This window comes from Ciona robusta, chromosome 7 (assembly GCF_009617815.1).
Source record: "Ciona robusta chromosome 7, ASM961781v2".
NCBI classification, from domain to species: Eukaryota; Metazoa; Chordata; class Ascidiacea; order Phlebobranchia; family Cionidae; genus Ciona; species Ciona robusta.
The window spans coordinates 6,078,739-6,094,484 of NC_143241.1; the positions used below are offsets into that span (position 1 = coordinate 6,078,739).

At 36.8% G+C, this 15,746-nt stretch overlaps 4 protein-coding genes across 5 annotated transcripts; 2 read left to right on the plus strand and 2 right to left on the minus strand.

Moving 5' to 3' along the window:
* The first annotated feature begins 708 nt into the window (after positions 1-708).
* LOC149734176 (diisopropyl-fluorophosphatase-like) lies at positions 709-3,340 on the plus strand. Its single transcript, XM_089882092.1, has 5 exons — positions 709-969; positions 1,031-1,238; positions 1,585-1,722; positions 2,364-2,568; positions 2,877-3,340. Exons 1-5 carry the CDS (start codon positions 842-844, stop codon positions 3,140-3,142), a joined length of 945 nt encoding a protein of 314 aa, XP_089738218.1. The 5' UTR covers positions 709-841; the 3' UTR covers positions 3,143-3,340.
* A 974-nt stretch (positions 3,341-4,314) lies between these two features.
* LOC149734177 (sodium-coupled monocarboxylate transporter 2-like) lies at positions 4,315-9,261 on the plus strand. The gene is made up of 14 exons (XM_089881443.1): positions 4,315-4,506; positions 4,687-4,797; positions 5,034-5,124; positions 5,189-5,306; positions 5,533-5,600; positions 5,753-5,907; positions 6,544-6,684; positions 6,926-7,055; positions 7,197-7,285; positions 7,336-7,439; positions 7,615-7,775; positions 8,201-8,519; positions 8,593-8,738; positions 9,123-9,261. Exons 1-14 carry the CDS (start codon positions 4,361-4,363, stop codon positions 9,174-9,176), a joined length of 1,833 nt encoding a protein of 610 aa, XP_089737569.1. The 5' UTR covers positions 4,315-4,360; the 3' UTR covers positions 9,177-9,261.
* Positions 8,164-14,112, minus strand: LOC149734178 (uncharacterized). Of its 2 annotated transcripts, XR_016385350.1 has the most exons (5): positions 13,414-14,112; positions 12,710-12,899; positions 12,106-12,249; positions 8,637-10,163; positions 8,164-8,573 (listed from the first exon to the last, which is right to left on the minus strand). XR_016385350.1 is itself a non-coding variant. In XM_089881461.1 (4 exons), exons 1-4 carry the CDS (start codon positions 13,702-13,704, stop codon positions 10,039-10,041), a joined length of 750 nt encoding a protein of 249 aa, XP_089737587.1. In that variant the 5' UTR covers positions 13,705-14,112; the 3' UTR covers positions 8,164-10,038. The 2 variants fall into 2 exon arrangements, 1 of the variants encoding a protein (XP_089737587.1); XM_089881461.1 differs by having other exon boundaries at positions 8,164-10,163.
* LOC149734179 (uncharacterized) lies at positions 14,102-15,746 on the minus strand. Its single transcript, XM_089881272.1, has 5 exons — positions 15,627-15,746; positions 15,223-15,324; positions 14,988-15,097; positions 14,675-14,779; positions 14,102-14,248 (listed from the first exon to the last, which is right to left on the minus strand). The coding sequence occupies exons 1-5, from the start codon at positions 15,739-15,741 to the stop codon at positions 14,102-14,104; spliced, it is 579 nt and encodes a 192-aa protein (XP_089737398.1). The 5' UTR covers positions 15,742-15,746.

A 15,746-nucleotide genomic window follows, 5' to 3' on the forward strand; every position in this document is an offset into this window, starting at 1 on the left:
TAAGTTGCATACGTTTAGATACAAGTAAAGTAATATAGGTTGGCATTTTACTTGCAGCTTTCCTAAAACAACTGTACACGCACGTAAACCACTAAATTATACAGAAACAAGTTGTGTTTTATAACAGTGGCAATATCAGTCTTAAAGGCCAGACCTCACAAGCATGAATCTTAATTGCTTTTACACGATAGCGAAAAACGTGCAACTCATTTGGCAATGCCGCAATGAGCGATGACGAAAACAGTAAAAGGGGAAGCCCCATGCCAAATTTCAGCTTGTGTTTTCTGTAAACCCAAGGGGCCTAAACAACTATATCGTTGCTGCTTATATTAACGGGTACGCTTTGATGGAATTTTTGGAAAAATCACTAACGTAGTAATATAATGCGTAATATTTTGAGTACACCTGAAAGTTTGTGGCTGGAATAGCCGTTGAAAGAATAGGCCTGGCTAAAATACGCCTCCAGGGCAAAGAACCTGTTACGTACGTAGAGATAAAGTATTGTGATTTAACCTTTGTGCTACTACAATTATAAAAACTCATGAATTTGACAGTTTTAAATTAATCACAACTTCCGGTTCGCTTAAACGTTCTGCTTTTACTTGTTTGGCCGAGCATGCTATGCTATTTCTGAAAGATCATTTCGCATGATTGTTAATTTTCCATGATTTATGGCTGAATGCATCAGACACTTCGCATTGGTTGGGGAAACTGTTTACTGCGCGTATGTAACTAACTCAAATGCTTTACGGCGTATTTACTTTACCAGTCGGTAACTGACACACCAGCAGTAGTTTAGTCAGTCAGATTTCTCCCTTACAGGACAAAATTTATCTCTACGATGGCAGAGACTATTGAGCCTAAGTTTAAAATGATAACTAAAGATATAGATGGTTCAGAAGGACCAGTTTTTGACACGAAGGGCAGATTTTATGCAGTAGCGCCTATGGAATCTGCAGACGATAACAGGTAATTATAAACTGCGGAAGTAATGTAAATTTGACACAATAATACCAAAGTATTACACCAGGGAAACGGGACAGTTTTTGGACGGCATAGCAGGGAAACTGTACAGTGTGAATTTAAACACTGGAGAAAAACAAGTCGTTTGTACACCACAATTCAACGGCTATGGTGGGAGACCGGCAGGTTGTCAATCTGATAAAGAGGATAATATTTGGATAGCTGATATGCGGTTAGGGCTGTTGAAATACGACGGAAAGGGGAATTGCAAGCAGGTACGATAAATGATATAGTGCTGTGGAGTAAGAAGGGTTATCTTTAGTACATAATATCCAAGTGTCTGATCGCTTTTTGAACAATTAACAACCGTCTTTGGAAAGGATACGGTTTTACAATTCTTTGAATGTTATTTCTAACTACCAAATGTGACGAGAAAATGAAATTTAAAGATGTCCCATCTTCCCCTACCCTGTTATATAGTGCAGTAGAGTACGATGGGACATGTTTTGATTCTTATATCTTATTATAAAATAGCAGTTATTAAAAACATAATCTACATTTTACACAGTACTATACAATATAAACGCCTGTGTTTTATTTATTATAACTTATTTATTTTAGTTTGGTGTTGTGGACACGGATGGCAATCCTTTAAACGGTGCGAACGACTTGGTTTTCGACGATGACGGAAATCTTTGGTTCACGGGACCTGGCAGTCCAGTTGCCCCGTCTGTGGAGGACAGAACAACTATATTTGCAGTAAGGAAGTTAATAAGTTATAAACGACCGTTTGAAACTTATATAGTACGGTGGGGGGAGATAGAACAGCTTTTCATTCTATTTTATCGTCCCATTTGGTAGTAAACAAAGAACATTCAAAGAATTATAAGACTGTATCCCTATACGACCCCCATAGACCGTTGTTGATTGTTTAAAACACGATCAGGATATTTCGATATCATGTGCTAAAGGTGTCTTCCTCCACCCTACTATATCCCTGCTCAAAAGGGGACATGTATAGCGGTAAAATGTCTGTGTGGTTGTATATGCATATTTTTTTTGTATTGAACGCAGGAACATTACAGTTATGCGTGTGTACAGAGTAAACATCATATACATAGTAAAGTAGTTCCACCCATTCCTTTACTGTCAAATTATTCTTGGACACAAAATTCGGTGCAATAATATAGTATAGGGTGGGATAAGATGGGACACCTTTTTATTTTATTTTCTCGTCCCATTTGGTAGTAAACTATTAACATTCACAGAATTATATAACCGTATTCTCAAGACTTCCATATACAGTTGTTAATTGTTTTAACACGCAATCAAGTTATTTTGATATTATGTGCTAAAGATGTCCCGTCTCCCCCCACCCCACTTTATTATCTGTTTGCCAGGAACCTACTGGTAGAATTTACTGCCTTCCAAAGGGCAGCGAGGTACCGATAAAAGTGGACGACAACTTCCGGTTCTGTAATGGCATTGCTGTTACCGGTAAATTGCTACTCGTTGCTGAGACGATGACGAAGCAAATAATCGCTTATGACGTCACAGGGCCTGGTAACGTGACCAACCGTAGAATCTGGGCCAAGGTGCCGAAAGGTAAAGAGGGTGTGATGTTGAAGGCATTGTGAATGAATGCAACTTATTTATTCTTACGAGGCGGGGCAACGGAAAGCGTTATAACGTGGGTGTTTTGTTTCATACATTTTGTTGGACAGTTTTCGATAATTGTCTTACGCAGGAGCACATATGCCTACAATGGTACTGACGGCGAGCATTTAAAAAACAACAACAACAAAAGAACGGCAAGCTTTAAACCCGTAACCTCTTGACTAAAGGCGCTAACCCACGGTTTAAACTTCTAACTATTATGCCCAGATACCAGCTATTTATACTGTATGTTACAGGGGCAGAACAAGGGGGACCTGATGGAATGGATTTCGATGAAAGAGGGCGCCTACTCGTGGCCAACCATGGAGGATCTCACATTGAAGTTTACCCTCCGGAGGGCGGAGACGAGCCTATTATTCGAGTGCGCTGTCCCTTCAAAACGCCGAGCAACGTACATTTTGCACAAAACTCAAACGTTTGTTACGTCACCGAGCATGACACTAATGGCGTCTGGGCCTTTGAGTGGGACTGCAAAGGCGCTCTAATGTACTGTGACAAATAGGACCGGTAATTGCGTCATTAAAACAGTGTATTTCAAATACTTCTAAATTTTACACAAGCTGAGTCGATGCGGGACGTTTTAAGATTCTGTAACTTCTCCTATAGTGTAAAATAGTCTTTTAGATTCTCTGGTATACAAAAAAAACATTAAAGTCTTTGCCAAATAGCAGGTGAAACGTTAGAATAAAACATATAAAAATGTATAGTTGTCTGATTGAAATTATGCTGTTTTGGTTTAGATTTAAAATTAAATCGGCCAATACAAAAAAATATTGTTTAAACAGTTAAAAGGCATTTTATCGAACAATATCAAATACGCACACAAGGTTTTATCCCCTTGATCAATCATGCAGTACAAGAGAAACCGCTATAGAATACTGAGTTCAACATAGTCTAAGGGGTTAAATATACATTCTACGCGCTAAGAGCAAGTTTATTTTCGGCCGCAGGAGTGGCTCTTAGCGTCGCGGCAAATTCCTTTGCATTGCAGCGAATCTTGATAATTCTTTACCCGGGATTGGTTTCCAACGCTGTTACAAAAGGCGGTATCTCATGCATAATGATTTAGCACGAGTGAGGAAATATTAACCGCTACGTTACAGATTAAGCTGGTTAAAGGTGTTAGAGTTTGGTAGTTAGGAGTATTAGTTAAGGATATAGGGGGTAGTATTAAGGGGTCAGCGGTTATATAGGTTAGTCGTTAGTATGTGACACTGGTAAAGAATCCTCTGGTTCGTTACAGATTAGGCTGGTGGAAAGTGTTATAGGTTGGTAGTTATAGGGGGTAGGGGACAGAGGTTACATAGTAGGGTGGAAGAGAATGGGACAACTTTATCACATAATATCCAAATATCCTGGTCGTGTTTTAAACAATTAACAACGGTCTATAGAGTCGTGTGGATAGGGTTTTATGATTCTTTGAATGTTCTTTGTTTACTGTCAAATGGGTCGAAAAAATAGAATGAAAAGTGTCCCATATTCCCCCACCCTACTATAAAGAAATTGTAAAACAGAGATGTGTAATTATAGCCCCAATGTTCTAAAAGAGCGTTGTTAATTGTTGAAAACAAGATCAGGAAATATGGAATATAGGTAATAACGGTATCCCATCTTTCCCCACTGTACTATATGTTTGACGGACCCACAGCATAAAATGCACTTAATTCCGCCAATGATTAAACTTTTCTATCTAGCTTAACATTAAGTTGGCTAGATCGTTATGGCTGTAACAATAATGGAAACGTTCTCAATTGGTGATTACGTAGTTTTCGCCACGATGTTGGCTGTTTCTACAATCATTGGATTATACTTTGCAATTAGGGATCGTCGAAAGAAAAACACCGAAGAATATTTACTTGCCGGAAGGTGGGGTATATAGCTATACTAATGGTTTAGCAGCACACACCCTTGGTTATTTATACATTAGTGTATATAGCATGGTAGGGTGTGGGAAAATGGTCGTTAAAATTAATTTAAACCTTTTTTATTACAGTTAATACCGACTTTTACTTAAAAACAAAATATTAAACCTTTTTTTATAAATAGGTCTATGAATCCTATTCCAGTGGCGTTTTCACTCTCCGTAAGCTTTATGTCGGCAATCTTAGTCCTTGGCACACCGGTTGAAGTATATAGGTTTGGTACAATGTATGCTTGGTAAGTACGCATGGCTTATTTTACGGATAGTAGGCTACTGTGGAGTAGGACGGTATACTGCTTAGTTAGCACCTAAATTCGATATTTTCCGATTATGTTTACACAATAGGGGTACGGGTATTTCTCTTCTTTAAATTGCCTTTGTTTACTACTAAATGGGACAAAAAAATGTAAATAAAACATGTCCTATCTTACCCCACGCTATAAAATACTAATTATGCGGGAATACTTTCTAGGCTTATTCTTGGAATGCTGATCGCATTGATTGTCACCTCAGAAGTGTATATTCCTGTGTTTTACAACATGGGGCTTACTACCGTATACGAGGTATGCTGTATGGTGTGATGCTTAAGGATTATTTATACCGTTCAACTAAATAAACCGTTTTCAGTATCTTGAAAAAAGGTTCAGCAGAGCCGTGCGCCTCACCGCGACTTTCTTGTTCATGGTCCAGACAATACTGTACGGTGGGATCGTCATTTATGCTCCGTCTCTTGCTCTAAGTAGTGGTAGGTGGCAACATTAAGGCTGGTAACGTTTTTTTTAATTTAACACGTTGTATACTTCATTCAAGTACCATTACTTGATAAATTACATATGGTTACCAACATAGGCGTACATATATCATTGATAACTCGTAAGCGGGTACGAGTTGTATGAAACAGAACACGCGTGTTATCACGACTGTCGTTTTTTAACCAGCACGCGAGGATAAATAATAAACATATTTTTCAGTAACTGGTTTTAACTTGTGGGCATCTGTCGTATCAACTGGAGCCGTGTGCATCCTATACAGCTGTTTGGTACGTATATGTGAATACGTTTAATTTTGCTTCTTGTTTTAAAACACGATGTAGGATCTCACTCACGTAAAAAAGAATAGACCATCAAAAATATAGGTCACCAGTTGGAAAACTTGGTGTAAGTGCATTTAAAATGACCTTATTTTCACAAGGGTGGATTGAAAGGCGTAATATGGACAGATGCATTACAAGCCGTGGTAATGTTGGTCGGATTTATTTCCATTCTTATCCAAGGATCCATTAAGCTTGGTGGATTTGCAAACGCTTGGAATCTTAGTAAGATGGGTGGAAGAATAGAATTCGCAAAGTATGTGTTACATTATATACGTAATCCGCGTATCACTTATACATCGTATTTGAGCATAGATTTCGCAAAGTATGTGAAACCTTATATACGTGATCCGTGTATTACTTATTTTAGCATATAGCAACTTGATAACGTATAGTCTTCGTGTATTTCTTATGCTGCGTATTTTAGGATATAGCAGTTTGCTAAAATATTTGAATAGATGTGAACCACGATTCTACTATATATTTTTTATGATGTTTCCAACATCTGGAACCGCCCATTTTAGCATACAGCAGCTATAGCATCATCATCAATATAAAAGTTGTTTTATTCTATCTTTTACTACTATAGTCACGATTTAAACTTTTGTACTCCAACATTATATAGTAGGGTGGGGGAAGTTGGGACACATTTTAGCTCTATTTTCTCGTCTAATGTGATAGTAAACAAGGAACTTTCAAAGAATTATAAAACTATATGCTCAAGACTCCTATAGACCGTTGTTAACTGTTTAAAACACGGTTAGGATATTCGGATATTATGCGCCGAAGGTGTCCCATCTTCCCCTACCCTACTATATGATTAATTAAAACTCCTTACACTCATATAATTACCAATTTATATCCTGTTTAAATATTTTTGATTTTCTTTCAGCTTCGATACGGACCCAAGAGTTCGACACAGCTTTTGGTCAATGAATGTTGGATCTACCATAACTATACTTGGACTTTACGCAGTAAATCAGTCTCAAGTTCAACGCTATTTATCATGTAGATCTACAAAAGACGCAAAAAAGTTAGCTTAGTACTCGTATAGTAGGGTTGGGGAAGATGGGACAGATTCTCAATCTATTTTTTGTTCCATTTGGTAGTAAACAAAGAATATTCAGAAGATTATAAAACTGTATCCTTACGAATTCCAGCATAGTATGTTGTTAATTGTTTAAAACACAATCAGGATATTATGTGCTAAAGGTGCCCTGTCTTTCTCCGACTTGCTATATTAATTTGCAAGCACTAATAATTTTGGTCTACAGAGCTGCCCTTTTAAATTGGATAGGCTTGTTGTTACTCAACGGTCTTGCAATCATGACTGGCATTGTTCTTTATGCTTACTACAAAGATTGTGACCCTTTGACTACAGGACAAGTTAAAAATAAAGACGCGGTAAGAAGCTATATAGGTATATATAGTTTATAACGTGGTTTGGTCCGGGAAGAAGCTTTAACGGCTAGCCTATGTTTTAGGAACTAATAGTATCCTATATCTTAATTCGCAGTATTACATTATGTTTATTACCAAATGCAGCTTCTACCAGCTATGGTTCTTGAAATATTCAAAGACAATCCTGGTATGCCTGGTGTATTCCTTTCAAGCGTATTCTCTGGAAGCCTCAGGTAAAATATCATGAACTTAATTTAAAGATATTACATAGCATATCTTTCAGCACCGTCTCTACCGCAATCACTGCACTGGCAAGCGTCACCGTCCATGACTTTCTAAAACCGATATTTCCCTGGTCGGAAAAGACTTACGCTTACATATCCATGGGTAAGCTACTGTTAACCAAATAACCAAATGGAACGTTAAACACGTAAGAATGTAACTGTATCGCATTTAATCATTTAGTTAAAACGCTCCGGACTGTCATTTCAAGATTCAAATATATTTTGCAGTTTTTTGTACAATGTTTATTTATTTTTAAAAACACGTACATATATTTTAGGTTTGGTAATATTTTACGGTCTTCTTCTAATGCTGTTTGCTTACCTTGCCTCTAAACTTGGGGCAATACTTCAAGCTGCTATCAGCATTCTCGGACTATTAGGTGGTCCACTGGTCGGATTGTTTAGCATTGGTATTCTTTTCCCATTTGTCAATTCAATTGTAAGTATATAGTTATTACTCGATGCATGTTCACTTACAATACAGCTACAACATACCACATTCTACCGGTACAAAAGATAGTAGTCTGACCATCTGTAAGTTGCCCAGAGAAATACCGTTATAAACTTCTTAGTCATGTAGTGCCCTTGTGGAACCATTTTAGCTGTCTATAACTTATCTTTTATCACCCACTAAGTCACATACTAAGCTGGCACGAGGTGTGTGAAACAAAACACGCGTGTTTTATAACGACTGTCGTTTCCCAGCCACGACATGATAAAGTAAGTTACAATTATTCATTCTTATATAATATTCCTAACGAAGTCGCAATACACGTGGCCTCTTATTAGAGCTCTTTCCTCTTGTTTTAAGTATTTGACAATGGAGATAACTAATCAGCTACAATTTATTGTGTATTTTTTAAGGGCGCGTTATGTGGCGTTGTCGTTGGAATAGCTATGAACGTCTGGGTGTTTGTTGGCAGCAAATCATATCCACCGCCAGCGAAATTCGCCAATGCGCTTCCACTGAGCTGTGCAGTGAGTTCCAACTTAGTAGCAAACTCTTCACAAGCCATGACGACGACAGCGTTTGGACAATTAATAAATACGACAACTTTAAGTCCTGTTCTTGCACCGACACGTCCTCCAGTTGCTGATTTGTACGCCATGTCATACCAGTACTACAGCGCTTTTGGTTTTTGCTTTGTAGTTCTTGTCGGAGTGATTGTCAGTTTAGCAACAGGTAAGTCGAATGAATGATTCATGTTGTTTTTTAGTCGACTTTGTGCATTTGATTCTACACTTGACATTTTTAGGTGGTTATAAAACTCGTAAAGAAGTTGACCCAAAGTTAATTTACCGATTCTTTGATCATTGGTTGTTTAAGTGGATTCCTGAGAAAGTTCGAAGAATGTTGTGGTGTGGAGTGCATCATGACATATTAAAACAACAAACAGAAAAGGTAGAAATTTGTATTAAATCAAATACTTAATTAATAAGGGGGTATAGTCACTCGAAGAGATAAATAAAAAAGTATATTAAACTGTGGGGTAAGTTAGGACACATTTAGTAGATAAAGTCCAAATTTCCTGAACGTGTTTTAAACAATTACCAACGGTCTAAGTGAGTCGTAAAGACACGGTTTTATAATTCCTTGAATGTTCTTTGTTTACCATCAAATGAGACGAGAAAATAGAAAAAAATAAATGTCCCTTCTTCCCCACCCTACTATATATTATGCTATGTCCATATTTGCTACATATGATGACGTGCATTTTTGCAAGTATTTTAGCGATAAGTACCACAAAAGGTAAAACCAAATCGTTTTTTAAAATTCTTTTTATAGACTTCTCATCTACAAGGAAAAGAAAATGAACAGTATCAAGTCGATGAATTTTAAACAAGATACAGTATGACGCAGCACATCGCTTTTGCATTTCATTAGATAACACCTAAGCTTTCCTTTTTACATACCAACGCAGACTCTCTGTTTTACAAGTAATAGAAATACTCCATTGTGAGTTTAAGGCCTAATTTAATAACAAATTTCGCATTTTTTACTAGGCTTTTGACCAAAATCTATTTAGCTGACTGCTTATTTTTGAGCATGCTTAACAAATGAACGTAACATGCTGTGTAACGTAACATTTTCCGTTAAAGTTTCAGCCACGTTGCAGTAACTGCCTACCGCTATAGCACTTATAACTTTACTAATATTTAAAACACTTTTTACTAGAATGCGAATAAACCAGTTAGTTACTAAATGAACGTAAACTTTTTTAACAGCAATAAAAAAAGAACAATTTCCAAGTAGCTGTTAACAGTAAAATTTCAAAGAGAGAACTGCCTCTCGAGGTTTTTACGAGGTCACTTATGCATGAAGTTTAATTACTACGAGAGAGAATGCAAAGAAAAAATGGCTAGATTTAGAAGCACGTGGAATAAGGTTTCAAAGCGTTTATATAAACACAACAAAAAAAGGCTTTGTTAACAGTTATATACGCATATTCAACAGATATGCTGATCTCACTATGTTTTAAATCACAATTAACCATGGCCTACTATATATAGCATACGGGCTTATTATACTGTATATAATATGAGCCCACCACTACATATAAATACTTGGCCATTAATTCACATAGGTTCGATTGAGTAAAGAGGCAAAGCAGTTTCAAAATATGGGTTTTAGATTTAAGGAATACCCTACAAAAGCATTTATTCATAAAAAAATACACGCTTTTATACAGAAGAAGGACATTTCACAAGTTGTTGTAAAATCGAGGTGAAATGTTGCTTTCATAGTTGGATCGGTTACGAACATGATAAACCGACCATCCGTCCGCCTCCCTTTTATAATAAAGGCACCTTGGAAGTTCTTTTCTCTCTGTTTCAAAATAATGGCGTTAGAAAGAGAATTCTAATCTGAAACAGCTCTTTCGGCGATTTATTCTCAGCACCGCATTTTCGACGTTTTTCGTCACCATTGGATGTGAACTTAGTTTATTACGTCAGAATATTGAGCTGGCTTTAAAATCTGTACAAAATCTGTGTGCTCTTGTGATTGGTCAGATTGGTCACGTGACAGACGCCTCGCACTAGCTGATTACGCCCGCCTTGATTGCTCCGCGCATAAAACGCCTGTTATACAGAGCTAGTTCCAGTTTATATGAAGTTGGATCCACAACAGGTTAGAAGTTAAAAGGTTTTAAGATTTCTCGCAGGATTTGAGATAAGTACTATTTCATAATACTATTTACTTTAACATATATATTATATATTATTTCACTACATTATATACAATATTATTACGGTACAAGTTTTGTGCCTTGCGTTTATTACTTTATGTTTAGATTATTTTTTATTACATTTTGTTTTAGGAAATGCGACGGTTCTTTATTACGTCACTCGCGAAGTCACACGCAATATCTCAGTTGACAATCGCTGCGTTCTGTTACGTCACAAACGAACACAATCGTTTAAATTTCGCTCGCGTTTGCGTTTAGTCATTAGTTTCGTTACGTCATAGCTAAACACGCGACGGTTCTTATACGCGTTCGTTTCGCCACGTTTTTTTTATGGGGCCCCATGCGCGTTTTGTGTCGATGCGAAGCACATTACTTGTATATTCTAATTATATTTGCGCTATGAGGGCGAAACCAGATGATCAAAGATTTGGTAAAGTATAAATCACAATTGGTATTATTACGTACATATAAGCTCTTTTCTATGGAAACATCGATAATGTGACGTCACCAAGTGGTGATGACGCAACAGAAGAACTCATTTCGTAAGTTCATTGTTTCGTCACAAACTATTTTGCTTCAAATAAAGTTTTAAAGTTATAGAAATTGCAGAACATGGTATGTGACGTCACAGAGGATGAAGCGGGTCACGGCACGAAAGAAGAATAAAGGTAATTATGACGTATAATATACAAATTGATATTTTACGATTACATTTTTGCAGAAAAGTCCGCAAATAAAGCTGCAGAAGAAAAGCGCAAGGTATTGGATATATTATCTCAATGATATAGTAATAAACGATAACTTTGAAACAATATTAAATGTGAAATAAACCGGTGTAGAAATTGTGAATTTTCTGCCTGTTACGTAACTATTACGTATAATAACTGTAACGTAACTATCATATTTTTGCAGGCAAAGAACAAAGACGAAGACGCCGATACAGGATACACGGTTTGAGGTTTGAGGGTTTTGGTGTTGTATATGTGGCTTGTCTGCGCTGCTGTTTCCTTATTCTGCTGGGCCTAATGTTACCAGCTATTTTTTGTCTGTTTTAGCGCCTGATTTCGATACCTTTTACTGAAGTTACTGATGTCTGCAACTTAAAATTTTGACGTTATATGATTAGACCACACTGATTCTACACAGTGAACAAAAGAATATTTAGAATTATAAAGCCGTGGCCCAACGACCCTAAAAGAGCTTTGCTAATTATTAAAACCACGATTAGAACATTTTAAGACAGTGCTAACCTTACCACACAGTCATATATAACCAAATGAATGAATGTAGCTTACTTTATCCTCGTGTGGCGATAGCTGTTATCACACGGGCTTAACACCTCGTGCCACGAGTTACTATGTATGTTACTTTGTGGGTGATCATTTTTTTTGGATTTTTTCATTTTTTTTATGTATGGCTGATAATTTAGACAACCTATTAAGGACAACTGCGTTGGAGCAATTTCCGTTAAGTGTCTTGCCCAAGGACACATTCGCCCACAATGGTAGCAACGACGAGCCTTGAACAGGCAGGCGCGCTAACCACTATACCACGGCGCCGGACAATAACCATTATACCTACTTTTGACTGCTGGGTCGATGCCATCATAATTCCGAAACGCAAAATTTACTTCTCCCATTTGATCACTGTCGCTACATAAGCTGTGACCATCTTCGTGATTGCTTGTCGTTGCGTGTAAAACATCGACTGATCTCTGAGGCGATACTGCAATTGAAACACAAGACAGGATGAAACACAAGACGGGATATCATCCAAATCGGTATCCCAAAATTTGTAGTAGGGTGGGGTAGGATGGAAAATGTTTTCATTCACTTCTTTTCTCGCCCTATTTCGTAGTAAATAAAAAAAATAAACAATTACAAAACCGCATCCTAACGACATAGACTGTTGTTAATTGTTTAAAACACGATCAGGAGTATTCCTTCTCTCCCCATGGTTTTAGATTTACTGTATATTTATTTGTGTGCGTTTTTTTTAGGGCGGAGTAAGATGGAACCTGTTTTCATCCTTTTTTCCTGGTCCATTTGGTAGTAAACAAAGAATATTTACAGAATTATATAACCGTATCCCTGATATTCCAAAAGCGTTGGTAATTAAAAAAAACGCAATCAGGAAATTAAAGGAAACCGGTACTAACAGTTTTTTAGAAATAATTTTTATTTACCAATTTCTAGCGTTTTAGAAAACTCGTCCGAATCCAAATCTGAGCTCGGTCGTCTTCGTATTTTGCTTCCATGTGGGGGCAATAGTTTCATGCTTCGAAACACCTCCGATACATCGTGTGGGTAAGTTGCAATGGTTATTGGTATGATTGCAACAAGATCTCGATACAAAGATGGAGTTTTGAAAGAGCACTGTTAAAGTATTTATATAGTTGGGTGTGGGGGGATTGTGACGCTTTTTCATTCCATTTCTCGTCTAGTTTGATTATAGTAAACCAAAATTATTCAAAGGATTATAAAACTGTATCCTCACGACTCCCATAGACTGTTGTAACATTTATATAGTAGGGTGGGGGGAGATGGGACGCTTTTTCATTCCATTTCTTTGTCTCGTTTGGTAGTAAACAAAGAACATTCAAAGGATTATAAAACTGTATCCTTACGACTCCCATGTTGGTAAGCGCGATCAAGATATTTTTAGACATTATTTGCTAAAGGTGACCCGTTTCTTCCCTAGTACTATCCGTTTCCCCTATTATAATCGTGTTTTGGACAATTAACAACGCTCTTTTAGGGTCGCGGGGTAACGGTTATATTTTATGTAAATATTCTTTGTTTACTACCAAATGAAACAAAAAGGGAATGAAAACCTTTTCCATCTTACCCTATTGTACTCTACATTTTTTTTGAGAAAATGTACTTTTACCTGAATTTCATATTTTATTGAGACAACGTCATTCCCTTTAACGCATGTAGGCGGAACAGCTGGTATCGTGAACGTTCGTCGAGGGATAATATATCCATTAGTTTGTTGGGGTATTACAACTTCATTAAGGCTGACATTGTATATTATGTTTCGATGATATGAATAGCCGTGTTCGGCGACAACTGACACGATTTGTATAAGGTGGATTGACTGTCCGATAAATTCGTAGGAGCTGGGGTAAAACAAAAGATTGTAGTTATCAAACGTAGTTATCAAACATATTGTAGACATCACCCCCCCCCCCCTCCCCCCATTTGGTGTTAATAAAGTATGTTTACAGAATTGTTTAAAACTCGATTAAAGAAGTAGGCTACTGAGTTTTGGGAATAATGATATATGCCATCTTACCCCACTGTTTTATACAGTAGCAAAAAAAATCAGTAAAACAGCTTATTTTTCACTCCCGATTCACTTTTGAGATTATGTAACTCTTAAGCTTTTAGAGTCGTTTATTAGTAGTTGATTTCTTGTTTACTACCAAATGTAACGAGAAAAGGTAATGAACACAGATTCCATCTTACCCCTTCGTCCATTTTTGGTTAAAATCTTACATTCTACAATTTTCGTAAAAGTTCGTGGATTTTTTGTTCGCAAGTTTTTTTAACTATTTCTGAAGTATAAATATTGTTTACCTTTTATTATTTACAATAGCTTCAATCTCGATGTCTTCTCCAGCAACAAATCCGTTTTTGCTCAGATTAAATGTGATATCCATGGTTGGAATGCAACAACAGAATAAAATTGATTGAACTTTGTGTCGAGATGCTACACGTTCCTATCAATGATAGTAGTAGTTATACAAAAAAAAAACACGTTATATAAAACATGTAATAAAAGTTTGATTTAAACAAATCAGTTAATGTCATTTACTTTTCATTGCGTAACGAGGGGGCAACGGTTGTTATAACACGCGTTTTCTGTTTCAAATTCCATTACGTTTGCTTAGTATTTACGACGTTTATGTAACTTTTTGAGTGTTTGCTCTTTTGAGGATTTTTCATTTTTTTGTATATTTATATGGCTGACAATTTAGCGTTTAGATATAGTCCATAAGGGCCCACTGTCGTTAGTGGCTTGCCTAATTTTACACAAGCCGACAATAACAATAAAAAGCCTCGAACCTGTATACTCTAGACTAGAGGGATCGTACAATTTAAACATAATGTAGGTGCGCAAATTTTATGGTGTTAACATGTTTTACCAAGTGTCGGGGATACAATTCCTGTACGGTGACAATGTACAATATTTTCTCGGTGCTAACAGTAACGTCTCCGTATTCCCATGGACGTTTCATTCTTGCTTCAACCTGAATCGATTAAAGTTATCGAGAAATTAGTTATAGTAGGCGGTGGGTTAAGTGGGACATAGGGTAAAGTGGCACGTGGGGTAAAGTGGGACAATTTTATTTCGTTTTTTTTATTTGATGTTAAAATATAGGTTATTAAAAGTGTGATAATGATATGTGCTTAAGTGACCCAATTTCCCCCATGGCATTATATAAAACAAAAGATTACCCTGTACTGCACCGACACTTCATTATCTACTGTGGCGTATGACGGAGGTAACAGGGTGGGTAAACGTTGTCTAAAAGTAAAGCTCGGCACCTCGTTAAGTGAAGGGTCGCCTGTGGAAAACCAAAAAAAATATTTTTTTGTTAGTGCGCTATTTTTAAAAGTTCAAAAAATAAAAAAAGGATTAATTTAAGTTTAGAAAATATTAATTGCTAAAAAAACAGTTTTAATTACTTACCCTCTGCCGTAAGTGTTTGTACAGTTCTGAATAAGCTTTGGCAGCCGTTTAAACCATCTCTGCCAGCAATAGTAACTTTACCTGAACATTCTAACTCAATTTCTGCGGTAATAAATAAATGATGGTATTTTTTTCCTTTTTTGTTTTTTTTGGTTTTGATAATGTAGACAACCCATTATAGACCACTGGGTTGGAGCAACTGCCGTCAAGTGTCTTGCCCAAGGACACACAAGCCAACAATGGTAGCAGCGACGAGCCTACTTGAACCGGGCTAAACTACGCTACCGTAATCGAAGAGAAAAATAAAGTTGTTATTATTACTATTACAAGTAAATTGTGAAAATATTCATTTTAAATTGACCGTTCGTGTTTTTTGGCAAAAAAAGTATTTTTTAGCCAGTTACCTGATGTGCTCAATTCGTTTTTAAATAAGACTGTGACAAATCCAGACACGATGTCACCGGGTCGAAATATCGAACTCTTTTGATCCAAAATTATTTCAATTGGCATTTTGTGCATATGTG